General features: G+C 39.6%; 1 protein-coding gene across 2 annotated transcripts; it reads left to right on the top strand.

Moving 5' to 3' along the window:
• Nucleotides 1-12,573: 12,573 nt before the first annotated feature.
• Nucleotides 12,574-27,180, top strand: LOC124405606 (synaptotagmin-6-like). Of its 2 annotated transcripts, none has more exons than XM_046880635.1 (8): nt 12,574-12,598; nt 21,946-22,238; nt 22,484-22,629; nt 23,694-23,884; nt 23,976-24,089; nt 24,600-24,720; nt 24,832-25,163; nt 25,560-27,180. In XM_046880635.1, the coding sequence occupies exons 2-8, from the start codon at nt 22,090-22,092 to the stop codon at nt 25,851-25,853; spliced, it is 1,347 nt and encodes a 448-aa protein (XP_046736591.1). In that variant the 5' UTR covers nt 12,574-12,598; nt 21,946-22,089; the 3' UTR covers nt 25,854-27,180. The 2 variants fall into 2 exon arrangements, with proteins under 2 accessions (XP_046736591.1, XP_046736593.1); XM_046880637.1 differs by having other exon boundaries at nt 23,979-24,089; nt 25,560-27,179.
• Nucleotides 27,181-27,251: the final 71 nt, after the last annotated feature.

Genomic DNA, 27,251 nt, shown 5'->3' with positions numbered 1-27,251 from the left:
TTTGGATTTCTTGCGAAAATTTCGTCGATTCTGAAAAGTGCTGCAATATAGTTTTTCAGGCACTATTCCGACGTAATTTTGCGAGAGAAATCGATTGAGTGCAGTCCGAATGCGCTGCGAGCAACGGATCAAAAGTTACAGCCAAAAAACGAAAGACGTATTTTCCCAATTTTTCTGCTGCTGGTCTTTGCGTCGTGAATTCTCTGCTGTTGGTCCTCCGCTATTTTTGCTGTGTTTTTTGGGTTCCTGGCGGTCCAATCAGTCAAGAACGACCCATACAAATCGATTCCAAGCCGAGAAATTTTTGGCTTAAAAAATGACGAAAAAGTAAGGCTAACCCCTTTGGATTTTTTGCGAAAATTTCGACGATTCTGAAAAGTGCTGCAATAAAGTTTTTCAGGCACTATTCCGACGTAATTTTGCGAGAGAAATCGATTGAGCGCAGTCCGAATGCGCTGCGAGCAACGGATCAAAAGTTACAGCCAAAAAACAAAAGACGTATTCTGCCAATTTTTCTGCTGCTGGTCTTTGCGTCGTGAATTCTCTGCTGTTGGTCCTACGCTATTTTTGCTGTGTTTTTTGGGTTCCTGGCGGTCCAATTAGTCAAGAACGACCCATACAAATCGATTCCAAGCCGAGAAATTTTCGGCCCAAAAAATGACGAAAAAGTAAGGCTAACCCCTTTGGATTTTTTGCGAAAATTTCGACGATTCTGAAAAGTGCTGCAATAAAGTTTTTCAGGCACTATTCCGACGTAATTTTGCGAGAGAAATCGATTGAGCGCAGTCCGAATGCGTTGCGAGCAACGGATCAAAAGTTACAGCCAAAAAACAAAAGACGTATTCTCCCAATTTTTCTGCTGCTGGTCTTTGCGTCGCGAATTCTCTGCTGTTGGTCCTACGCTATTTTTGCTGTGTTTTTTGGGTTCCTGGCGGTCCAATTAGTCAAGAACGACCCATACAAATCGATTCCAAGCCGAGAAATTTTCGGCTCAAAAAATGACGAAAAAGTAAGGCTAACCCCTTTGGATTTTTTGCGAAAATTTCGACGATTCTGAAAAGTGCTGCAATAAAGTTTTTCAGGCACTATTCCGACGTAATTTTGCGAGAGAAATCGATTGAGCGCAGTCCGAATGCGCTGCGAGCAACGTATCAAAAGTTACAGCCAAAAAACGAAAGACGTATTTTCCCAATTTTTCTGCTGCTGGTCTTTGCGCCGTGAATTCTCTGCTGTTGGTCCTACGCTATTTTTGCTGTGTTTTTTGGGTTCCTGGCGGTCCAATTAGTCAAGAACGACCCATACAAATCGATTCCAAGCCGAGAAATTTTCGGCTCAAAAAATGACGAAAAAGTAAGGCTAACCCCTTTGGATTTTTTGCGAAAATTTCGACGATTCTGAAAAGTGCTGCAATAAAGTTTTTCAGGCACTATTCCGACGTAATTTTGCGAGAGAAATCGATTGAGCGCAGTCCGAATGCGCTGCGAGCAACCTATCAAAAGTTACAGCCACAAAACGAAAGACGTATTTTCCCAATTTTTCTGCTGCTGGTCTTTGCGTCGTGAATTCTCTGCTGTTGGTCCTACGCTATTTTTGCTGTGTTTTTTGGGTTCCTGGCGGTCCAATTAGTCAAGAACGACCCATACAAATCGATTCCAAGCTGAGAAATTTTCGGCTCAAAAAATGACGAAAAAGTAAGGCTAACCCCTTTGGATTTTTTGCGAAAATTTCGACGATTCTGAAAAGTGCTGCAATAAAGTTTTTCAGGCACTATTCCGACGTAATTTTGCGAGAGAAATCGATTGAGCGCAGTCCGAATGCGCTGCGAGCAACGTATCAAAAGTTACAGCCAAAAAACGAAAGACGTATTTTCCCAATTTTTCTGCTGCTGGTCTTTGCGTCGTGAATTCTCTGCTGTTGGTCCTACGCTATTTTTGCTGTGTTTTTTGGGTTCCTGGCGGTCCAATTAGTCAAGAACGACCCATACAAATCGATTCCAAGCCGAGAAATTTTCGACTCAAAAAATGACGAAAAAGTAAGGCTAACCCCTTTGGATTTTTTGCGAAAATTTCGACGATTCTGAAAAGTGCTGCAATAAAGTTTTTCAGGCACTATTCCGACGTAATTTTGCGAGAGAAATCGATTGAGCGCAGTCCGAATGCGCTGCGAGCAACGTATCAAAAGTTACAGCCAAAAAACGAAAGACGTATTTTCCCAATTTTTCTGCTGCTGGTCTTTGCGTCGTGAATTCTCTGCTGTTGGTCCTACGCTATTTTTGCTGTGTTTTTTGGGTTCCTGGCGGTCCAATTAGTCAAGAACGACCCATACAAATCGATTCCAAGCCGAGAAATTTTCGGCTCAAAAAATGACGAAAAAGTAAGGCTAACCCCTCTGGATTTTTTGCGAAAATTTCGACGATTCTGAAAAGTGCTGCAATAAAGTTTTTCAGGCACTATTCCGACGTAATTTTGCGAGAGAAATCGATTGAGCGCAGTCCGAATGCGCTGCGAGCAACGGATCAAAAGTTACAGCCAAAAAACAAAAGACGTATTCTCCCAATTTTTCTGCTGCTGGTCTTTGCGTCGTGAATTCTCTGCTGTTGGTCCTACGCTATTTTTGCTGTGTTTTTTGGGTTCCTGGCGGTCCAATTAGTCAAGAACGACCCATACAAATCGATTCCAAGCCGAGAAATTTTCGGCTCAAAAAATGACGAAAAAGTAAGGCTAACCCCTTTGGATTTTTTGCGAAAATTTCGACGATTCTGAAAAGTGCTGCAATAAAGTTTTTCAGGCACTATTCCGACGTAATTTTGCGAGAGAAATCGATTGAGCGCAGTCCGAATGCGCTGCGAGCAACGTATCAAAAGTTACAGCCAAAAAACGAAAGACGTATTTTCCCAATTTTTCTGCTGCTGGTCTTTGCGTCGTGAATTCTCTGCTGTTGGTCCTACGCTATTTTTGCTGTGTTTTTTGGGTTCCTGGCGGTCCAATTAGTCAAGAACGACCCATACAAATCGATTCCAAGCCGAGAAATTTTCGGCTCAAAAAATGACGAAAAAGTAAGGCTAACCCCTTTGGATTTTTTGCGAAAATTTCGACGATTCTGAAAAGTGCTGCAATAAAGTTTTTCAGGCACTATTCCGACGTAATTTTGCGAGAGAAATCGATTGAGCGCAGTCCGAATGCGCTGCGAGCAACCTATCAAAAGTTACAGCCACAAAACGAAAGACGTATTTTCCCAATTTTTCTGCTGCTGGTCTTTGCGTCGTGAATTCTCTGCTGTTGGTCCTACGCTATTTTTGCTGTGTTTTTTGGGTTCCTGGCGGTCCAATTAGTCAAGAACGACCCATACAAATCGATTCCAAGCTGAGAAATTTTCGGCTCAAAAAATGACGAAAAAGTAAGGCTAACCCCTTTGGATTTTTTGCGAAAATTTCGACGATTCTGAAAAGTGCTGCAATAAAGTTTTTCAGGCACTATTCCGACGTAATTTTGCGAGAGAAATCGATTGAGCGCAGTCCGAATGCGCTGCGAGCAACGTATCAAAAGTTACAGCCAAAAAACGAAAGACGTATTTTCCCAATTTTTCTGCTGCTGGTCTTTGCGTCGTGAATTCTCTGCTGTTGGTCCTACGCTATTTTTGCTGTGTTTTTTGGGTTCCTGGCGGTCCAATTAGTCAAGAACGACCCATACAAATCGATTCCAAGCCGAGAAATTTTCGACTCAAAAAATGACGAAAAAGTAAGGCTAACCCCTTTGGATTTTTTGCGAAAATTTCGACGATTCTGAAAAGTGCTGCAATAAAGTTTTTCAGGCACTATTCCGACGTAATTTTGCGAGAGAAATCGATTGAGCGCAGTCCGAATGCGCTGCGAGCAACGTATCAAAAGTTACAGCCAAAAAACGAAAGACGTATTTTCCCAATTTTTCTGCTGCTGGTCTTTGCGTCGTGAATTCTCTGCTGTTGGTCCTACGCTATTTTTGCTGTGTTTTTTGGGTTCCTGGCGGTCCAATTAGTCAAGAACGACCCATACAAATCGATTCCAAGCCGAGAAATTTTCGGCTCAAAAAATGACGAAAAAGTAAGGCTAACCCCTCTGGATTTTTTGCGAAAATTTCGACGATTCTGAAAAGTGCTGCAATAAAGTTTTTCAGGCACTATTCCGACGTTATTTTGCGAGAGAAATCGATTGAGCGCAGTCCGAATGCGCTGCGAGCAACGTATCAAAAGTTACAGCCAAAAAACGAAAGACGTATTCTCCCAATTTATCTGCTGCTGGTCTTTGCGTCGTGAATTCTCTGCTGTTAGTCCTACGCTATTTTTGCTGTGTTTTCTGGGTTCCTGGGGGTCCAATTAGTCAAGAACGACCCATACAAATCGATTCCAAGCCGAAAAATTTTCGGCTCAAAAAATGACGAAAAAGTAAGGCTAACCCCTTTGGATTTTTTGCGAAAATTTCGACGATTCTGAAAAGTGCTGCAATAAAGTTTTTCAGGCACTATTCCGACGTAATTTTGCGAGAGAAATCGATTGAGCGCAGTCCGAATGCGCTGCGAGCAACGGATCAAAAGTTACAGCCAAAAAACGAAAGACGTATTTTCCCAATTTTTCTGCTGCTGGTCTTTGCGTCGTAATTTCGCTGCTGTTGGTCCTACGCTATTTTTGCTGTGTTTTTTGGGTTCCTGGAGGTCCAATTAGTCAAGAACGACCCATACAAATCGATTCCAAGCCAAGAACTTTTCAGGTCAAAAAATGACGAAAAAGTAAGGCTAACCCCTTTGGATTTTTTGCGAAAATTTCGACGATTCTGAAAAGTGCTGCAATATAGTTTTTCAGGCACTATTCCGACGTAATTTTGCGAGAGAAATCGATTGAGCGCAGTCCGAATGCGCTGCGAGCAACGGATCAAAAGTTACAGCCAAAAAACGAAAGACGTATTTTCCCAATTTTTCTGCTGCTGGTCTTTGCGTCGTGAATTCTCTGCTGTTGGTCCTACGCTATTTTTGCTGTGTTTTTTGGGTTCCTGGCGGTTCAATTAGTCAAGAACGACCCATACAAATCGATTCCAAGCCGAGGAATTTTCGGCTCAAAAAATGACGAAAAAGTAAGGCTAACCCCTTTGGATTTTTTGCGAAAATTTCGACGATTCTGAAAAGTGCTGCAATAAAGTTTTTCAGGCACTATTCCGACGTAATTTTGCGAGAGAAATCGATTGAGCGCAGTCCGAATGCGCTGCGAGCAACGGATCAAAAGTTACAGCCAAAAAACGAAAGACGTATTTTCCCAATTTTTCTGCTGCTGGTCTTTGCGTCGTGAATTCTCTGCTGTTGGTCCTACGCTATTTTTGCTGTGTTTTTTGGGTTCCTGGCGGTCCAATTAGTCAAGAACGACCCATACAAATCGATTCCAAGCCGAGAAATTTTCGGCTCAAAAAATGACGAAAAAGTAAGGCTAACCCCTTTGGATTTTTTGCGAAAATTTCGACGATTCTGAAAAGTGCTGCAATAAAGTTTTTCAGGCACTATTCCGACGTAATTTTGCGAGAGAAATCGATTGAGCGCAGTCCGAATGCGCTGCGAGCAACGTATCAAAAGTTACAGCCAAAAAACGAAAGACGTATTTTCCCAATTTTTCCGCTGCTGGTCTTTGCGTCGTGAATTCTCTGCTGTTGGTCCTACGCTATTTTTGCTGTGTTTTTTGGGTTCCTGGCGGTCCAATTAGTCAAGAACGACCCACACAAATCGATTCCAAGCCGAGAAATTTTCGGCTCAAAAAATGACGAAAAAGTAAGGCTAACCCCTTCGGATTTTTTGCGAAAATTTCGACGATTCTGAAAAGTGCTGCAATAAAGTTTTTCAGGCACTATTCCGACGTAATTTTGCGAGAGAAATCGATTGAGCGCAGTCCGAATGCGCTGCGAGCAACGGATCAAAAGTAACAGCCAAAAAACGAAAGACGTATTTTCCCAATTTATCTGCTGCTGGTCTTCGCGTCGTGAATTCTCTGCTGTTGGTCCTACGCTATTTTTGCTGTGTTTTTTGGGTTCCTGGGGGTCCAATTAGTCAAGAACGACCCATACAAATCGATTCCAAGCCGAGAAATTTTCGGCTCAAAAAATGACGAAAAAGTAAGGCTAACCCCTTTGGATTTTTTGCCGAAATTTCGACGATTCTGAAAAGTGCTGCAATAAAGTTTTTCAGGCACTATTCCGACGTAATCTTGCGAGAGAAATCGATTGATCGCAGTCCGAATGCGCTGCGAGCAACGGATCAAAAGTTAAAGCCAAAAAACGAAAGACGTGTTTTCCCAATTTTTCTGCTGCTGGTCTTCGCGTCGTAATTTCTTTGCTGTTGGTCCTACGCTATTTTTGCTGTGTTTTTTGGGTTCCTGGGGGTCCAATTAGTCATGAACGACCCATGCAAATCGATTCCAAGCCGAGAAATTTTCGGCTCAAAAAATGACGAAAAAGTAAGGCTAACCCCTTCGGATTTTTTGCGAAAATTTCGACCATTCTGAAAAGTGCTGCAATAAAGTTTTTCAGGCACTATTCCGACGTAATTTTGCGAGAGAAATCGATTGAGCGCATTCCGAATGCGCTGCGAGCAACGGATCAAAAGTTACAGCCAAAAAACGAAAGACGTATTTTCCCAATTTTTCTGCTGCTGTTCTTTGCGTCGTGAATTCTCTGCTGTTGGTCCGACGCTATTTTTGCTGTGTTTTTTGGGTTCCTGGCGGTCCAATTAGTCAAGAACGACCCATACAAATCGATTCCAAGCCGAGAAATTTTCGGCTCAAAAAATGACGAAAAAGTAAGGCTAACCCCTTCGGATTTTTTGCGAAAATTTCGACGATTCTGAAAAGTGCTGCAATAAAGTTTTTCAGGCACTATTCCGACGTAATTTTGCGAGAGAAATCGATTGAGCGCAGTCCGAATGCGCTGCGAGCAATGGATGAACTGCTACCGCCAAAAGTACAAAGTTTCCATTTTACATTAGTCACAGTTCATTAATCATCCCCTAATCCATGTACAAGTGTTAGTGTGTTTGTGTATAGTACTTCAACAAGTAACTAAATAGTGTCAAAGCGAAAGACACGAAAAATATGAGGAAAAAGAACAGCAATATCCATATCTTCGTGCACAATACGCAAAATATCGTATGAGTTAGTTAGTTTTGTAGTATATAATCATGTATCAAGTTCTGTTCTGTAGATAGGTGTAATGTACGTTACTTTGCAGGTTACGATGTGTATGATATTGTATTTTCACTATTTCATGCAGCCTGTATCAAAATCAAGAAATAAATAAATTTTTTCTTCACACCTTGTATTTCCTCAGCTCTTAGTCATACGACCTTTCACATTTTCTTCTATCCTCACTCGCATTCCACAGGGTTCTATTATACGGCAAATAGACCTAATACGCTTTCAACGACCCACAATTTTTTCGATTGTCCAGTGAATAGATTTCGCATTACAATTGCACAACTTGTTCGATAATACAATCTCATTCTTTATTGTACACATGATTACACACTACGAAGACGTGCATGAAATAAATTCATGTTTCCGTTTTATTTATTGTGTTCCTATGAAGTCTTGATTCACTATCATTAGTTCAGTTTCTTGTTAGTGTCACTTTCATTCTACTGTTAAATTACACGCGCCATAATCGTTGTGTCTCATCGTATATCTATGGTGTTTTATTCCGAAGAGGATTCTTCTGATTGTGGTGGATCGCCGATCAGGCTGGTCGCATCTGTAGATATTTGGCAGGCCAGTTGACCCACAGGTATGGCGCAGGTGGCAAACGCCGCGAGTCTGTAAATGTTAAATGTTGTGTTATCGTAATTCTTCATCAACGTAATTAAGCACGTTGTCCGAGATAACTCCACTCATATTATCCGGCCCACTCCCCTAGAAATGAAAAGAATTATTCTCACAAAAGTGATCCTCAAAATAACTAAAGTGTTCCTAAGTAGGTAGATTTCACGCGAAACTACTAAATTAGGTACGGGACCAAAATTTGTTCAGCGATTAAAGTCAGATCACAATTTAGGTACGATGGGCACAAAAGACATGATGAAGCGCAAACGCTCCACTAAATAAAATCGTAAATAAAAATGAATCGAAGAATCGAATCCCGACCACGGAAAAACGCAACAAACTAAACGGGGAGAACCTAAAGCCTGCTTTTCTCCCGCTTTCTCGTAGAGTTTTGTAATTTGGTTTTGTTTTCTCAAAGTATGGTTTTCTATCTTTGAAAATTATTATTCGCCGAAATTTTCAGAAACAGGTAGTAGCTACCTATGCATATAATACTGTTGTGGCGTACTTCGAAACCAATGTATTTATTCATCAAAGAAGCACATACACACAACTGTACCTATTTCACCAAGCGATTCAGGGTGCATATCGGCGCTCATTACATGCAGGCTAGATAGGGTACTTACATTGGTACTGCCTATAGGTACAGACCTAAATCGCTAGGCTAATGAATTATTTAATACTCCGTGATAAATTTTCCTCCGAAATCTGCGTAGGTACGACAGCATCACGGTCGCGCAGGAGAGATCAGGGCGCGCCGGTGCAAATCGGAACACCTACCGCCGCCTCCTCCGCCTCCACCGCCTCCATCGCCTCCTCCTTCCGCCTCCACCGCTCGTTTGCAGTCTCGTGCCGCCCTCAGCCACGTCGCCGTCGTGGTGGCTAAAGCTTCGAAGGAGAAATCCGCGACATTCTGGCGACTAGAAACGCGCGCCGGGACGCAAAAAACACAGTACTTAGGGCACACGTACTTCCGGTGCCCTGCACCTGATTGCACGTACATCAGGTAGTTGAAGCACAGAGGATAAGCTCACCTGCAATTCATCGTCGATTTCGCTTCAATTTTGCACCCATATGACAGGTAAGCGCATTTCATGTATCGTGTAATCATGCGAATTATAATTGCGATTATACTTAGTATTTATAAATAATTGCGGTTGTATTTCTGTAGTTCGCAATATTATTTCAACCGTAATAGAATCTGCAAGGAGATTCCTGAGTGGTGCGATGAAATTCTCACGTCCGAATTAATTTTCATTAATTATCCTGTTACCTCGGCAATTAATTTTATCAAGCTGCAACGAGCGCGCGATATCCCGTCGTGGCTATTACATGCCTCGTGTCTCGAATCTCGGTAACGTAAAAAACGAGGAGATGAAAAGGAAAGATCCGGATCAAACCCGGATGAAAATTATAATTGGGGAAATTGTATTTTACCGGAGAACCGAAACTAAATCGATTTAGACCTCCCTGTCCGTAATTATTTCCGTGCATAAATTTGGTGATTGAATTTCACCCTCAGAAGTACCGCTAATTTATACTTTTCTTTCTTTTTTTTGTTTGTGTAAAGCACGTATTGCGACTGAAATTGATAGATCTTTCTATAAATTTTCGCCAAAGTTATGCGATTTGTTTCCGCAATTACAATCTGTTTCAATGATAAAAGGAGAAAAAAGAACTGATCTTCAGTGATCTTCATGGGGCGTTCAATTATGAACCATCGCAACAATTAACGCGTACACGAATAACATGCACGAATTAATTTGCTGCATGACGTCGCGCATTAATGTCTCTGTATATCGTCCAATATTGCGGTATAAGTATAGATCTTGAGCTTGATCGCGCGCACCTGACCGTCGCTAAATGTTCGTTGAACTACATAAAATCTTAGGTATTATAGGCTTTTATAGCGATACTAAGCTATCGGCTGTAACAATTACCCTGAAATGACCAACGGCCGTTTGTCGTAAAACATTTTCCCGTTAAGGATATTACATTGCGGAATGATCGATCTTTAATTATTACTGCAGTGATCATAATTGCAATCCATGAGCTCTAACTCTAAATGTGTTATATCATGCCGTTATATGTATGGCATATAAAGAAAACTCATGGTTTTCATATCACCCACGTAATTAGAATTTTAACGATAAAGAATCCAGTCTACTTGGCGTACATTTTTTTTCGTGAGCAAAAGCTCGTGCAGCCTTTTCAGTTAAAACAGCAACTGCGATTAAGAAACCAGTTCCAACACCCGTGCAGATATGAATTATATCGCGATGACCTCCTTCATTATAATGTTTTAGCTGCTTTATTACCGACTTCCGGTACCGGTCACGTGACATTCCCATTCCTGCAAATGCGTTACATTACGTGAAACATATACAACTTCGTAATTTCGGGATCAAAGAAACCCTAAGCTCATGGTAGTGCAATGATCATATCATGTCTGTGTCGTATAAGGAAACTCGGGGCTTCAAGGGGTCTGATCATAAATATGTAAAATTAATAAGAAACAGGATTTCTTATTGTTTTATTCATACCATGTATACACATACACAGCGAAAGCGTGTAGGCAGAGCTTTGCAGTATGTTCTACTCACTGGGTGGTTACAGGATACGAAGTAGACGTGCTAGAGCTGCACACTTGTGACGGATAACGTAATCATAACGCACGTGGATGAAATATCTTACTCGGTATTTCGCCTCTCTACTGCTCCAACGTCGGAAGTAGACTTTCCTCAGAGATTCGAGTAGCAAAACGTGCTGGGACGTATAACAGAGTGAAGGTCCATCCAACTACTGTAATAATTCTCGGACTAAGACGCCAGGGACGACTTCCATGCTACAAAATAACAAGCGCCAGCAGATGAAGGGAGAGAGAGAGAGAGAGAGAGAGTGAGAGAGTGAGAGAGTGAAAGCAGAGAGCATTCTCTTAACTTTATTATCACTTTATTATAGCGAGTATATATTTAATCCGCGAAGTTTAAATCACCCAACTTTTTTCCCTATATTTTGTCACGTACGTTTATTGCTCTATCAAAGTTCGCTATGTTTCCTATTTCCACGTTCCCTGCACGTACGGCAAAAATCAAAAATTGCTAGAATTAACCACACGTGAAATGATGTGCGAGCATATGTGGGTGGTCGGGTGATAATTGAGTATTCAGATATTATCCATAAATCCGTATCATATACCTATAAGCTAACGACACGAATCGTTTTCATATGTTAAACCACGCTATACGCACTTTCTACAACGCACCATAACCCGAGGGCCTCTTCGCAGGATATAGTGCCACACTACCAATATACCGACGAGAATACTCAATTAGTAATCAATGGTAGTTAGTTAGCGAACTATACGTACTGTGTAGTTTGTCCAAATCAGAGGATTCTCGTTAATTCAGTCTGGAAAGCGATTATAATTTACCACAGAAGCATGAAAAAAAATTTACCTTCTGATGCAAGATTTACAGAAATACCTAAGAATCCATCCTGATATTTACTGCATCTGTTTTCGAGTGGGATCGATCCATATGTAAGTTTTACTGTATTCTTGATGTACGATCACAGCTATGTTGATACTATTTATTTATATGATGTTACACGTAACGACTATTTCGTACGCGCAAAATGTGCGGTGAATCATATATTCTATATTCAACAATTGGTCAGCCTTGTGTGATTTTGATTCCCTTAACAATTTACTAATTCTTTCGAATAGTACGTTCATCAAAAGTCCCATGCTTTAAAACAATTTTTCCTCCAACTTATTGTCATTCTAATTAAACAAATTATGGTACAACAATAAATATGCCTATTAAATATTCGAACACTTATACTGCGTGTAAAGTTTTGAAACCTAAATATGTATCTATCTGATCTACATATATGCATTCGATCCACGGCTTAGATGTTAAACTGTTCGTGAAAACCGCAACGCGGTCTTGATATACGAATTGTTTAGTAACACAACTTAAAAGTTATTACAAGCTTCAGAGCATTCCAACACTGACAAGAAGTGACGAAGTGCTGAGAGCAATTTGTTACTCGACCCCGAGATAAGATGTCGTAGCAGCTTGGCACGTACAAATTGAACATGGTTTTAGAATAATGAAAAAACCGACCCTCCAAAAAAGAGAAAAACCTCCGTGTAACCGAAGCGCGCCCTAATTTTGTTTTATATGGATTATCATCTGACATCAGTAAGGTACTTACCACGAAACATATATCTTGATGATGTTATAAAAAAAGAGATAGCTCCTGACGGAGTTGTGCCTGCCGTAACAGTCTCGCTATATCATCAGGGTCCGTGATAGCCGACATTAACGGTTTGGTTTCGATTTTCTTCTGAAATTGCGCGCATTGGGAATTTCCATCCGTAGGTGCAATAAGTAAAACCGAGCCACGTTCTCCGACCTCCGAGAGCTTTCTACCTCAAGCTTACAGCTAACTATACTCGTAATGTCTATATAGCCAAGAACTTTGCTGAGAAATTCCCTTGGAGCCCTATCGTTACCTGGAAAACCCTCCAGTACCATTTGGACACGTGTATGTTGTTCCTGAATCCACATCGCGATCCCCCTGCAAGATAAGTATTCAGAGCTTGAGCGTACGTGCGTCGATGAATTTCAGAAATTCACGTAGGTTGTAAAAAATTCATGAATAACAAGCTATAAGTACGTGAACAGATATGTATAATATCTATACGATAGCGAGTATTTTATACCGGAAGATGTATTTGTATACCGGAAGTTGTCTCACCCTGCAATTGGTGTGCTTTGTACACATATAAAAAATTTCGTACCATTAGGATACAACGTATGTGTAATGTCTTAATGTATTTACATTATGCAGGTTGTTTGCGAGGCGATATGATGTACTTACAGCCTTCCAACTGCATATCACATGTGGTCGACGTACCATACATACCCATAATTGCGTACGCATGCGAATTTCGAGTGTATTTTTTCACGATCGATCCGTACGCGATCATAAAATAGTGCATAACATTCGTGTTGCCTGCAGAGTTCGTATATTCAAGTATATTGTATATGCAGCCATATCGTCGTATCATTTTATATACCTTCTGTCAGATTACGGTGTGAATTGAAAACGAACTCAAAATTGAACTTGGCCTATACTCGGTTGAATTAGACTAAAAAAAAAAAGTGATAAGGAAAGCGATTAAAAAACGATAAAAAAAAACATGACCATAGTAAGGGTATCAGGTGTGATAAAAAACTTAAGGCGCGCGCGACGGTTTGTTTATCGAATTATTTACCACAGTGCGAACGTGTACAGGTTTTGAAATATGGCAATGATAATTATACGTATATACATATAATACGTATAATAAACAATTCACGTGATGTTGCCAGGCGTGTATTCATGAGTACATATCGGTATATGCGTATGGTTACATGTATACATACTCGAACGACAGATCGCAGTCAGTTTATCGATATACAATCAAGCTGTTGCTTTATGAAATATACGTTTTCCATATCCTGGCAAGTATAAATTACTCACTGGTAGCAAGATGTACACACCACTTAAACGTATGTGTTGTAGGCGTGGGATGCTCGCAATGAGGCGTCATAAATTCATGCTTTAAGGGCATTAGTGTATATTTATATACAGTACCGTACACCCCCATGTGTATGAAAAAATCAGGGTACAAGATTATGATGGATAACCGGTATAGCACTATAGTAATCCCAGCTTCAACCGCGCCCAGTGGCCACCGCGCGTCGCTACTCAGGCTATCTTTATCTTTTTCCTCATATAAAATATAAACTTTTTATTTATACCCAACCCTCCCGCGCTCCTAAATTACCTCGCTACTCTTATTTCGGCTTTACTTACCCTAGATTCTACGGCGTGGTTTTGCACCCCAAGGTAACCAATAAATTTTTCGCTCTTTTGAACATCTTTTCAAAGTTTTACAAACCTCGGTAAATGAATAAATTTACGTATATATATATATATATATATATATATAGATATGTATGTATGTAAAGGAGCTAAAAAACAAGTTTCTAATTTACTCGCTGACTGCACGGTTTTCATCACTCTATCCTAAATATAATTTCTACTCTTTTTAAGAATATAAAAATCTTTTTCGTAAACGTCGGATATTTTATTCTTAGTTATTTTCTCTTGTTAAAATAACAGCACGTAGTGCTCTGAGTGAATCCCGGCTATTTTTTACGTGTTTGTATTGCAGAAAATTTTCCCAAAAATGATCCGCCTGAAGGGTAAAAGTAGTACGAACTGTATAAAACCAACACGACTTGTTGTGCGAACGAAATTATTTCTTCAAACTTCATGTGCATTCCACTTTTTTCAGCTGTACGGTATATGCGCTTCTTTAATTTAATATGTATTAAAATCCAATGTTAGTTAACAAGTCAGTAACTGAAATACCACTCTGTTTTATTCGATATTATATTCAACCCAATTCTCTCCAATTTTTATGACATAATAAGCTGCTCAACGGGTGGAACAATAAAATATATGGATCAGTTTTGCAACACCTGTAATAATTACAAGACTAAAAACGACGAGCAAAGTAATCTTTCAACGATCTATGATTTTACTCAAAGTGTAATTTTCACTTGACTCTACGAGAATATGCAGTATATAATCTTCTCAAATGTTAGCCACGGCTGAAAAGTTTCGCATAGAGATAATAAAATACCGAATGACACATGCCTGAACGGCGAGTGTATGAAATTTTTTGGTTTTTCTTACATTCAGACAGTGATAAAAATTTTCGACGCGTTCTCCTTACATTAGAATTTCAAATGTCGTTTATATTTTCGCGTGTAAATACCTAATTCATCGAAATGAATAGACATCACACTCTGACAACGACTACTACTGATTTATTTCGCTCGGTTAAACATTTCCCTAAATTACCCGCGAAACAAAAGCTCGTGCCTATAGCTGTACAACAATCCTCCAGTAAATTTGATATAATCTCTAGGGATCGTTCTGCTTGCCGGGATCATTTCAGACATCAACCTTCGCGAACACGCGTGAATTCTCGAAATTAATTCGCGCTCGTTTATACCTTATGACGTTCGGATATTCGTCTACTTATATAATCGCAGAGAGAGACTATTGTATCCATATTATAGTACAATGCCTGTTTACTTTGTCGCTTTTGTTGAAAAATTCATTAAAACGGTGCTTAAGCGTAGTTTGTTTGACGTAACCACATAATTATTTCTATGCCTGTTCATACAGGGAAGTACATTCAGGTATAAAAATCAAAGACACAGGGTGGTATTAAAGCTGTATAATATCTTGATGAAAAAATGTTTCATAATTACCGGCACGGATATATCGCTCGCAATTACAATTGCAATAAATGTCTGTAATCGCCGTTATACTTCTTAGGCGTTTTACAACACGGGTGGTATTTAAAAAAAAAGGTTTTCAAAAGGTAATTTGTAATCAGTCATAGGCTATTATAGAAACGATCTGAACAATGATTGTAAGTTGAACGATAAGATAAATTCATAAATATATCATTGTTTAACAAGTTATAAGATTAGATATTCTGTAAACTGGGATAATTTATTTGTAAAACGTCTCATAAGTTTGATCAAACATTTGAAATTTTTGGTTTCAATACATCTTCAGTAAAAAATATACACTTACGGTGGACATAAAAATTCTTCACTATTTTTGAAATCGATAGCTTGTGATGTTGAAAAAAAATATATATATAAATGACCTCACAACAGTGTTTATTTATTTTTATAATAACATCGAGTGAATGTATAATATATTTTGAATTTCATCGCATCTCTGCACTTTGCATGCAAATGAAACGTAGGAAAATGTGGAAAGTTTTTCCCCGAGGTATGAAGTAGATATAATATATATAAGGTAGGCACGAAGCGGAAAAGGGATTGGACATTAAATATTCGAAGCATTTTTCAATCGTCGCACAGCCCCTTTTAAATGTATAATCAGAGGGAGTGTTTCAACGGTGAGAACATTTTCAGAAATATTGCAAGCGTATTCTGCGTCTCCCTACACTTTCACTTCAACCTTCATCTCGAATATCGTCCGAACTTCTTCTGCAGAATTCAATTACGTGAATTGAACAAAGTGTACATAAGGATGGTAATAACTGACTGCAGAGTCAAGGGAGGGAGAGCAAGGGTCAAAGAGTACGAACGTAATTACATTTTTACACGTTTATTCCAACTATCCTGGGATCCAAGTCCCAGGGGACCCGGAAATCTAGGAAGAATAAGGTATATATAATATGGGAAGGTATGTATGGGAACGCAAGCTAGAATTGTATCATCGCGGGAAATCTCGTTTCTTGAAAACATGGTAAATGAAATATAGCTCTGCAAGATATCCAGAGTCTCTAGGGTCGGCATGCAGTCTAGGCACTTTTTTTTTTATCCAAATAAGTGAATCAGGTTCAGAATGTGGATGTATTTTTTTATTTTTAGCTTCTAGTTTTTTTTCACGCTTTGCGATAGTGTTGTAGTTGAATTATTACAAGCCCATCACGTGACAAAAAAATCGTCATAATTGATGAAATTTATGATACAAATATCTTGTCGTTACAGCGCATACTTTAATTGCTACTCAAGTGATTTGATAGTAGCTAGACCCAGTAGTTTGACATTTTTTACATTGTGCGTAGGTATATTATATAATTTTATTAACATACTCATGTAGACGGTGATTTAAATGCTATAATTAAGAAGAGGCAATATTTGAATTTCAGAGTTAATTTAACTTGTGAATGATTCGATTAAAGATCCCCGTCGTTTTCGCAATTACAGATTTTCGCCAACGCAGGGCAATCAGGAGCTGAGACAACATTTTTCTCCTGCAAACGCGAATACTCATTTTTCACTGTCGTTTCCGAGTCCGTCGTAAGCCTCGCTAAGTTTTATTGGAAAAAAATGTGGCAGTATAGCGATATCTGCGTACAGTCAGCTGCGCTGGTAATATAATATTATATGTATGTACATACATATCTATAGGATATTCAATCTTAAAATCTTGAAACATACATGTATTAAAAAATCTGATAAAACTACGAAAATGGAGGATCGAGTGTTTATGCATATGTACATACATTCACGACGCGCGTTTTATTTTTATTTATCTTTTTTATAGTATAATGTGATGAAAAAATTCTGAACACGTACCAGACAAAGGCTGCAGATATAACCGGAATAAGATTTGAAGGAGGGCTTCCCCTTTACGACAATTTTACACGCCGTTTCTCGCATCTCGCCACGTTTATTCCACCGTCTCTTCATAGCTGTACATGTTTCGCCTCGTTTATCGTAGGCACGTATGTACATACCTTGCACATCTTAGACTTGCCTACATCCCCTATTCCCGAATAAATCAAAGATGTTACGTAGGTACTTGAAGAAGATTCTTTGCGATATTTCGCCGCAATATAAGCTCGATAAATTTTTAATATACACGTTTTAATCTCAAGAGTCTGTACATTAAGCCTGGGATATAATCAGATAATATAATTACTGTTTACCAAGCTGTAATTTTACATATATTTTCACAGTTTAATTTGATTTTTCTTCAACCACAGTAATTCCAAGCTTCAAAACCTGCTGATTCCCCCTGGCTTTTTTCTCGTATCCAGCTTATATGTCCTCATCCCTGCATCAAGAAAAGATTCTCATTCTCACACCTACGCTGTCGAGATATCGACTCTGTCATTTTCTGCGGACGGAAGTTCTGCGAATACACTTTTAGACGAGTGTCGCATAAGTGTTTATAGGGTCAAGAACGTGCAAAGAATCCGTTCGAGTATAAGAGCAAAGATGTGAAAGCACGCGGGTGTGTAAGCCTGTATTTCAGCCCCAAGTATTACGACTATATGTATACATGGCTTACACATATATGTACAGGAATAACTAGCCATAAGATTTCGTCGTTTCTCATTCTCTCATCCCGGCTGTGTTTCATCTTTTTTCGAGAGACAGGAGAGCCAGAAATAAATGGGGACATCCCGACTCCCGAGAACAAATCCCGTTCGAAGGCTGCGCGAGATAGGAGGTATATATATGTGTAGGTTTAGCCGTATACCTTAGGCCCGCAAACCGGAAGCATGGGGTTAAGTGTTACTCCGTGTCAGGTTCGCCTCTTCCCTGTTTTCGCTCTCATCTATCGTTGCCCCCACAAAAAGAATCTAGATTCTCTTTAATCCAACCGGATCGAATCCTTTCAGGTGACTCTGACGTTTCGACGTCGTAGCCACCCCGAAAGCAGATAGGATGTAGGACCACTTCAAGTAGATCCAGCAACGCGGCAAAGTATTACATGAATTGCGGTAAATTAGTGTGAACGTACAATAAATTTTTTTTACAATTGTGTAAATACAGAAAGAAAATTTCGCATTAGGATATACGCGTGTAATTTCCATTTGCAGATAAGAATTTTACGTTAAGCATATGCGATACAGCATCGTGAATATTTCAACGAATTTTAGTCGACGATTTTTCCCATACAAGAATAAAATAGAGAGAAGAAACATAATACGATTCAAAGGCATAAGAAATCGGGAGACAGATCGTGCGAATGGCCATTTACGAAAGTGGCACCAGCTACGAGGACCGCGGTTCGGAAAGCACACCGTCACGAATTTTCTATTGTGTACATGTCACACGTGGGCATATATGTACGTTGCTGGTACATATGCAAGCATATATGCCTGTACATCGTGTTTACATCGTAAAAGTAAATATTTTGAGAGGACCATTCCATCATCGCCATTAATCCCGCTGTTTCATTCCCTCGTCCTCCGCCCTAGATCTTATATATCATCATCCTCCCTTCATCTCGTCTTACCATCGCCTCCCTTCCCCACCTATATCTATCAATCTATCCACCTTTGGCCGCGATGCAGGGTCTGCGAAAACGCAATTCTAATCAAAGCTCCATCTCCGTTTTCCCACGTTAAATCCAGTAAAGTGTGGGAAGGGGTTCCACGTTCTATAGGCAGAGGCCAGCTGACTCATTTCCAAGAGCATTGGATATACCTGTTATAGCGATTTCATTGCGGGGTAAATTATACGGCTCTGGATTAAACATTGCACAACGCAATGCGATGGTTTATGCCTCTCTCATTTTGGTCACATAATCCTGATACCTGCTGATACCTTATACAGTATACGTATATTTATTGAATGTATGTATGTATGTACCTCTATATTTGCAGGATGTTTGTTCGGCTATCCTGCAGGATCAGCATTGTCTACCAAGGTAACCGCGAGTCTCTGCTAAACTTGCCGAAAGTTAATGTCAGCTTAACGGGATGCCTGTCTATGGATTTATACATGTAGATCAGTAAATACCTTCCACTTTGGCACTGAATTTAATAAGTAAGATGAGCCGCGGGTTTATCTAGGTAGATATAGTAGATTATACGATCTACATGAATTATAGGATCCCGAGGTTAATGCGAATTTGAGAAAAATCATTACACGTAACCGAGGTATAACCAAAATCGCGTCTATAATTTAAAATAACATAGCTGAAATTATCGTCCTTTCAACGACGTGTTTTTACGTTAACTTCAATATAGCGCATGTTTTTCAAATCGACAATTTTCAACACGAGTGAAATTATCTTCAAGGCATAAAATAGGTATCCGTGGAACAATGAACACGATCGATTGTAATATAAAAAATCTGTCAAATACCAAGTCCTCGAAACTCACTGCGTAAGGTATGTACATGGAAGGTATTGAAATTCCAAACGCGTTCTCAAACGAACTTTAGATCCTTCAGCATAATATTCAAAGGATAATGACTTATACAGCTGTCGCGGGATATTACGTGAAATTCCTCGTCTGATCGTTTTCATTTTTTATTACTATGATTTGCATTATATATTTACACATATCTAATGAGTATAATATGTATATATTAGGGTGATTCAAAATAAAAGTATAAAATTTTTTTTTTTCGCGAACAGTCTGAAAAGTTTCGTTTGGATATAAAAGTAAGCCTGTAAAAATTTGGCTCTTAATATTAATATTCAAATGCTTCGCATCGCACTTTTCTATTTTCCATAAGAATAACACGGGAAAAATGGTTTTTACTCCTTCTGATAATTATAACTAGCCAACGACGCGTTGTGCAGAAAATTCACGGATACATTTGTGTAGGAATTGAACGCTCTACAAAAAAGGTCTGCGGTCATTTTTTGTCGAGCTTTCAAATCTTTACAGGCTTACTTTCATACTTAAACGAAACTTTTAAGCCTGTTTACGCAAAAAAAAACATTTCTTTTTTTATTTTAAATCACCCTAATATATATATATATATATACATATCATGATGTAAACATATAGATATTTTTTTTTTCCTCCCTCATACTTTTCCCTTTTTTCCATATCTCCAAATTCGATTTCATTTCACGTGCGTCAGCCCGGCTTTGCAGCGGCGTGTACAGAATTATCGAGAAAACGTATAAAGCCACCTACATGTGTGTATGTTGTGCATACATAGATAGATGTGAACACCAAACGCGCGGGGTTATCCTTTGAGCTTCCAAAACTGCTCGGACTCGCAGTAACCCCAGTAATACGTCGCCCTCGGCGCACCCTTTATTTCAAACTTTTTTTCAAAGTATATCTTCCCTGCGCCCAATTTCCCTTCACTAGTGATCATCATTGTTACCGTTATTATCATTGTTATTTTTACTGTCAATTTTAACATTACACCGCGTCGAAAATAATTTGTACCGCAGTGGAGAATATCTATTTACCTCTTATTTATCCAGCCAATTTAGGGAATCGAAGATAATAGTACTTAATTTAAACTAGCAATTGAATTACTCTCATCAACTGAAGCGTGCATTTCAACAAAATAACATGAACTCTAAAGTGCTGTAATAAGATATACTCACGCACAGATTTTCCAGAGGGTGATTTTTGCAAACATTGTCAGTATATTAACATAATGTATTATACTTTATCCAACGGAGTGTATGAAATTTGTGCTTTAAAACCAATTCACTTACATATTCGCATCGTGGGTTCATTATGATAAATTCTATGCTTCTAGATTTACTTTATTTCTGCATATATCAACAAATATCATATCGAGCGACGTACAATGGTTTCCCTTTCGGTAAGTTACATAGGCAAACGGTCATTCTGCACACAGTTATATAGGTCAAGATGTTTCTATTGATGAAATGAAACCGTCCCTCGTTCTAAGGGAAGACAAAAAGGAATATTTGAAAGGTCTATACAGCCTGCATTGTATTACACGTATACCTTATTAGTACATGCAGCAGCAGTTCCAAAACCGTTACACATATTACTAGTACATACGTGGTTTTTCACTCGATTCAACACTAATAAATTTATTGCACGCTGCGGGTAATCCATTTCTGATGTGAAAAAAACTAAAATTTCCGAATTCAAAAATTAAGGACGCATATCGAAAGATAATAATGAATCACATGAGCAAACAGGCCAGAGCCTTACATAGGAGCAACAACAAACAGAGCTCGTTTGCCGAGTGTTTCGCTTTCCAACTATGCGGGCTTCCCGCAAGGATCGATTCTTCAGGGAATCCGCAGATGAAGATAATGAAATTTTTCACCACTCTTTTTCCTTTTACTTCCACATTCCTTAGTTCCGGTTCGTGGGGTAAAAGTTGACGGTAGATATATGGGTATGTATATGGTATATCGCACCTTCAGTTATACTTCCCCAGAGTTTTCGCCAGCTCAGAATTTCAGTTCAAAGATATGATATATATGTCTTGCCTTCGCCTTTCGTAAGCGCATACATATATGTGTGTGTATATATATATATATATGCGCATACATATATGAGTGTGTATATATATATATATATATATACCAGGTTTATACCTATTCAACATGAAACTTTTCTACACCGAATTTCACGTACCCCCGTAACACGATTTCCGTAATTTACTTCTTACACGCGAATTTTACCTTTCTCGCGATTGATCTGGCAATAGCAAGGCTCGTTAATACACCCCCACCGTTATATAAAATCCCGTAATAACAATCGTACGATTTTACTTTAAATTTATTTCACTAAATTTTGTTTCTATAAAGAGAAAAAAGTTGGGGTAAAATTGATCAGAATTGGAGGATGATCGAGGGCGGCTGGAATGCCGTGTCGACATAGATGATCACTCGCCGAAAAAATAACAATCCGCCGCCTACACGAGTACTGTGGACCTGCAGCGTAATTCCCCCATGGATACGCGAAGCGTTAGCGGAGTAGCGACGCTGGTAGCCTTGGGGGCAGTCGGGGCCGGCGTCGGGACGCTCCTCGCCATCCTTGTGTACGCGGTTTGCGCCCGGCGCCGCGTCCTTCTCGGCGCCGTCGGAGGGCCACTTAACTGGTACGTCGCTACAGCACCTAATGTATTATTACGTGTAAGTACTACACATTCGTGCACGTAGGCACACTCAACTAAACTTGTACAACGTATGTATGTGCCTATTAATGCATGCTATACGTTACGCCTTACACGTATTGTATTTCTATGTTTACATGTATAACGAAGAGTACCGCGAACCAATTTCCGCTTAACGCGTCCACCTTCTTCATAAATCAATCCTTAAATCTTTCACCGCTGAATTATAGGTTTGAGAAGGACTTGCTGGACCGGGCTGAAACTGCGAGATCAAAGGAAGTTCTAGTCGGTTTGGGAACCGGCACCAGCGGCAGCGAGGACAAGGTCTGGCCACACAATGCCGTCCACGATAATCTGGCTCTCGAGTCATCTGGTGGTGAGTATTAACAGCCCGGAGCTGCACGCGGTCTTCTCTTATACCCAAGCGAGCACTATACCTACGAGCTTCTGTTACGCTTATTTACCACTACATATATATTTAGTAGACGATCAAGTACAAAACGAGGTTACATGTACCTACCAATTTTCGACTTTTCATTACATTACTAACAGTAAGTTAAACTTTAGGCTTGGATGTAAAACATCGCGTGCAAACGATACACGCTAGAGATCGTAGGTGAACAAAATAACAAATGCAAATTTATAACGAAACACACCAATATTGAGATCCTGTTTATTATTCGAAGAAAGTTTCCTATCTTCTGACAGATATTATTCTTCAACGCTCGCTTTCGCTACAGGGGTGATGACACCCTGTTATTATAGTATAAAAACACCTGTAACATTGAACGCATCGGGAAGATCTTGCACTTTAAATTCACTTGCCCACTTGGAACATCCAGTTTTAAAAGTCTATATTCATAATCTTTATGCAAATCTCACTCTGCGTCAAGAAATTTATGAATATAAATTCTGATTAGTACTCGACGTCTCCATGCAATTCACACGACTGCGAGAAAATTGTGTATGTTTGTACAAGTGTTTACACTTTAAAATCCCGCAAATTGTCCCGCGTTTGATATGATGTACTTATCGATAATGTGCCTTCGTTTCTACTCTACTATAATTCGTAAGTATCACGATCATTGAGTACCTATACTAATTGTCGCCTACAAGTCATCCTAGCGTGATCGTATGCATGGTACGCGCGGTTTCTACCATTTCCCGGGATTCGACATACATACACACCTACACAATATGTAAAAGCCAATGCTGTAACCCGTATTAACCGACTAGAAAATTACCCCAATTATAGTTTTTGCGAGCACAGGTAGGTAGGATTGTAAAATTGATTTTCCTACCCGCGGTGGTCGTATTCGTACAAGGTTGAGATATTGGCACCGTTTCCCGTGTGCGGGAATAACCATAACTGGTGTGCGAAAAATACCAATGGCCTTCGGAGCACAGGTTATACAATTTACATATTATATTTCTACGCAGCGGTGTCTTTGTCGGAATCCGAGAGCGCTCTGATATCTCCCGTGAGTCCCGGAGGACCAGGAATCGCTCCCCCGTTGCCCGGAGGGCCCCTCGTCGCCACGGAAAAATTGGTGATTCTCGCAAAACCGAGGACCATACCGAGCATGCACACCAGACTGGATCACACGAAAATCGACACGGCTCTTTACCAGGTCGGCGTTTCATGAATAAATATTCCGCTTACTCGGTAAATTCATACCTTTTAACTATAATAATCATTGCGTTGATTTACATCGGTGGCAGCAGGTGAACTCTGGCGCCACAAGCCCGTCTGAGAGCGAGGATTCAAGAGGAGAGATTCAACTGAGCCTTTTCTACGACGCACCAGCTGGTATCCTGACCGTTCGACTTATAGAGGCGAGCCAATTCTAGATACTGTATTATATTATGTTTGCGTAGGTCACAACTCATATCACAGCAATGTTTCGGTCGACGGAAAGTAAACGACCCCGTGGGACCTTTCGCCGAGAATATTATTCTTATACGACGTTTGATATGTGCTGTGTACGACGCGATTGCCTTGGCCTGCTGAAATTGGCTGTATTACATGCTGCTGTTGAGGGCAAAGTCTGCAATGAATTAAAATTTCAGTAACTTTATTACATCCATTGAGTCGTATGTATGTTTATCTACTATGCTTTCCCCTCTCGGTGTGTAACCGTCCATTCACTGACGACTTTACTACACAACCCGAGCTTGGACATTACGATCGATTTTCCGAGCCTCAAACTGCACCATGCGTAAACAGTACCCCAAAAAATACTTCATGTTTATTATACTGGTGTCTCACCTCGCTCTCAAATTTTCATTTCCAACGGCTAAAAAGCACAGACACGGCGCTTACCCCGATACGTCATTTATTTACAGGCACACGATTTGCAAGCCCGAGAGATAAGTGGAACGGCGGATCCGTACGCTAAGATAAGGCTTTTGCCCGATCGTAGTAACGTCTGGCAGACTAGAATTCACAAGCGAACATTGAACCCAGGTATACGTGTAGATGCATAAATGCCTACGATAATAAGATCGATTGTGCGACTACCTTATTCTACTATTTCAGCATATATTATAACAGCATATAACGTCTGCATGTTTATAGTGTTCGACGAGGACTTCGTGTTCGAGGTGAGACCAGCGGTCGCTATCAGAAGAACCTTGGAAGTACTTCTTTACGATTTTGACGCGTTTTCGCGTCACCACAGTATCGGTTGCGTCCAGCTGCCACTATCGAGTGTCGACCTCGGCTCCAGGGCTACGATAACTAAGCCAATTTTGCCCTGCACCGAGAGAGACGTTCGCGCTGAACTCGGGGAACTTATGGTTTCCATATCGTTTCTACCCTCGGCCGAAAGACTGACCGTCATCGTAATCAAAGCTCGGAACCTGAGGGTCGTAGACGACACGAGGACGAGCTCCGATCCCTATGTAAAGGTATGTATGTACATACATACTATATACATTAACCCTTCGGCATGAAGAGAAGAAAAAAAAATGGTGTCTAAATCACCGTCGAGGTTTAGGATCGCGCGGTCTATGTATATCTTGGCAAAAATAGTGATAAAAATCGTGTGCTTATGCAAGGGATAAAAGATAGGGTCCTATAAAACGGAGAGCCGCTTTTTCCAACTTTTTACGCATGCAGCGTTCAATGTCTGTTTTTTTTTTTTTTTTTTTTTTTTTTCTTACACACCATAGTTCCAACAACACCGTAACAAGTTCGAGACTTTTTTACCTTCGTCGAAAAAAGAAGTTGGTGAAAATCCTCACTCGTATGTCAACTGGGATTTCTGAACTTTTAAATCCTTTTATACCCTCCGACTTTCGCAGGTAAGCATCATTTCGGAGGACGGTAAGAGATTGAAGAAAAGAAAATCCGGAGTTCAGCGGAACACAACGAATCCCGTATGGAACGTCGCCTTGACCTTCGACCTCGGTAGGGATTTACTCTCCCGTAGCAGCATAGAGTTCCTGGTTCTACATGACAGCCTCCTCGGGGCTAGCGAAACTCTGGCGAGATGCACTGTTTCTGCAAAAAGTCAACGAGATCTATTTCACGAGGTGCTCGCGGGTCGAGGCGCAACTGCGCAGTGGTTGCCCTTAGCGGAAACCAGGCAGACCTGAGCTGACCCACTCAGCACAGCCCGATGTGGTTTGGCTGATGACTTGAGTTACTTCGTCGTAATTGCATCGCTAACTCATCATAATTAGGTATTTCCTTCGTTGCAGAATTATTAACGGCCGCGCGACTACCGCGACCGCGCAGACATTTTATCATAATAATGTATACTCTTTGGAAAGATGGTAAGATGAATGTCTCAATCACTGCAGGCCATCCTTTAATCTGCTCGTTTCGGTACTTTGGTTGAAATGCCACGAATAATATTTTCTCTCTACCAAGTTTTAGCTACAGCTAAATTTTATGATTAATAATTTTTTGATTTTGCTCCGTAATTTACAATCTTGGCAAGTAAAATTACCATTAATTGGAGATTAATTGATTAGAAATTGCGACATTCACCATACTGAAACTCTCGCAATATATGCTACTCATTTATTACAAAGAGAAAGAAGGAAGAAAAATTTCTCGTGAAATTTGAATCTATGCTCCACTCAATGGCTTGTAAGTTATAGTAGTGAGAATAAGGGAGTAAATTTTGGTCTCCTTACTCCTATTTTTAAACGTACCTATTTGTATTATACATGGCCGATTTGGCATTTGATGAAAGTTATTCGATTCCTAACATTCTGGTACGCATGAGTTTTTTTTTTAATTACGTTACCGAAGGTATAATTTTCTATTCTGCTACTTACGATACTGGTAAATTGATATAAGTTTCTTCGTTTCTGACGTCATCATAACTTCCGAGCTTTTATGTACGTGCTGAACTTGACCACTATACATAATTATGACATAAATTACGGTTTTGTGTACGTACATATGGTAAAAATTTCGAAAAATGCGCGACCTACGCGTGAGAATGAAATAAGTAATAATAATAAGCACAACACAAAACGGGTGATACAAATCCTAGAATACAGGATCACACCTGGGTCTTCCCTAATAAGATATTATAGCTTTAATTTAACAACATTGATATTCGCCTTAATTAAACACGATTTTTCTTTCATTTAATAATCTTGTTTGTGTTTTTTTCTCTTTATTCTATATTTTATTGCACTGCATTCCCAAGATACCTGTGACCGCAATACGCGGATAAAATTGAAAGAAAACTACGTAATAAAATAAAATGTGATGTCACCGGTGAAACGAATCATCAAGTAATGTGATGTCACGCACTAATTTTTTACGGGCAAATTATTTTTGAAATTCTACACTTACCCAGAGCGAAACTATATTATACTGTATGTATGAAACTTTTAATTGTATAAATATATGAAAAACTGAATACTATTATACATATAATATAGATATATTATATATACAAAAATGTATATTATACTCTAACGTTATATGTACCTGTCTCATTACAAGATACTGAAAAGAAAAAAAATGTAACA

Source organism: Diprion similis, chromosome 4, assembly GCF_021155765.1.
Source record: "Diprion similis isolate iyDipSimi1 chromosome 4, iyDipSimi1.1, whole genome shotgun sequence".
NCBI classification, from domain to species: domain Eukaryota; kingdom Metazoa; phylum Arthropoda; class Insecta; order Hymenoptera; family Diprionidae; genus Diprion; species Diprion similis.
Note: the sequence above shows the minus strand (reverse complement) of the source record. Positions and strands in the feature narration are given on the sequence as shown.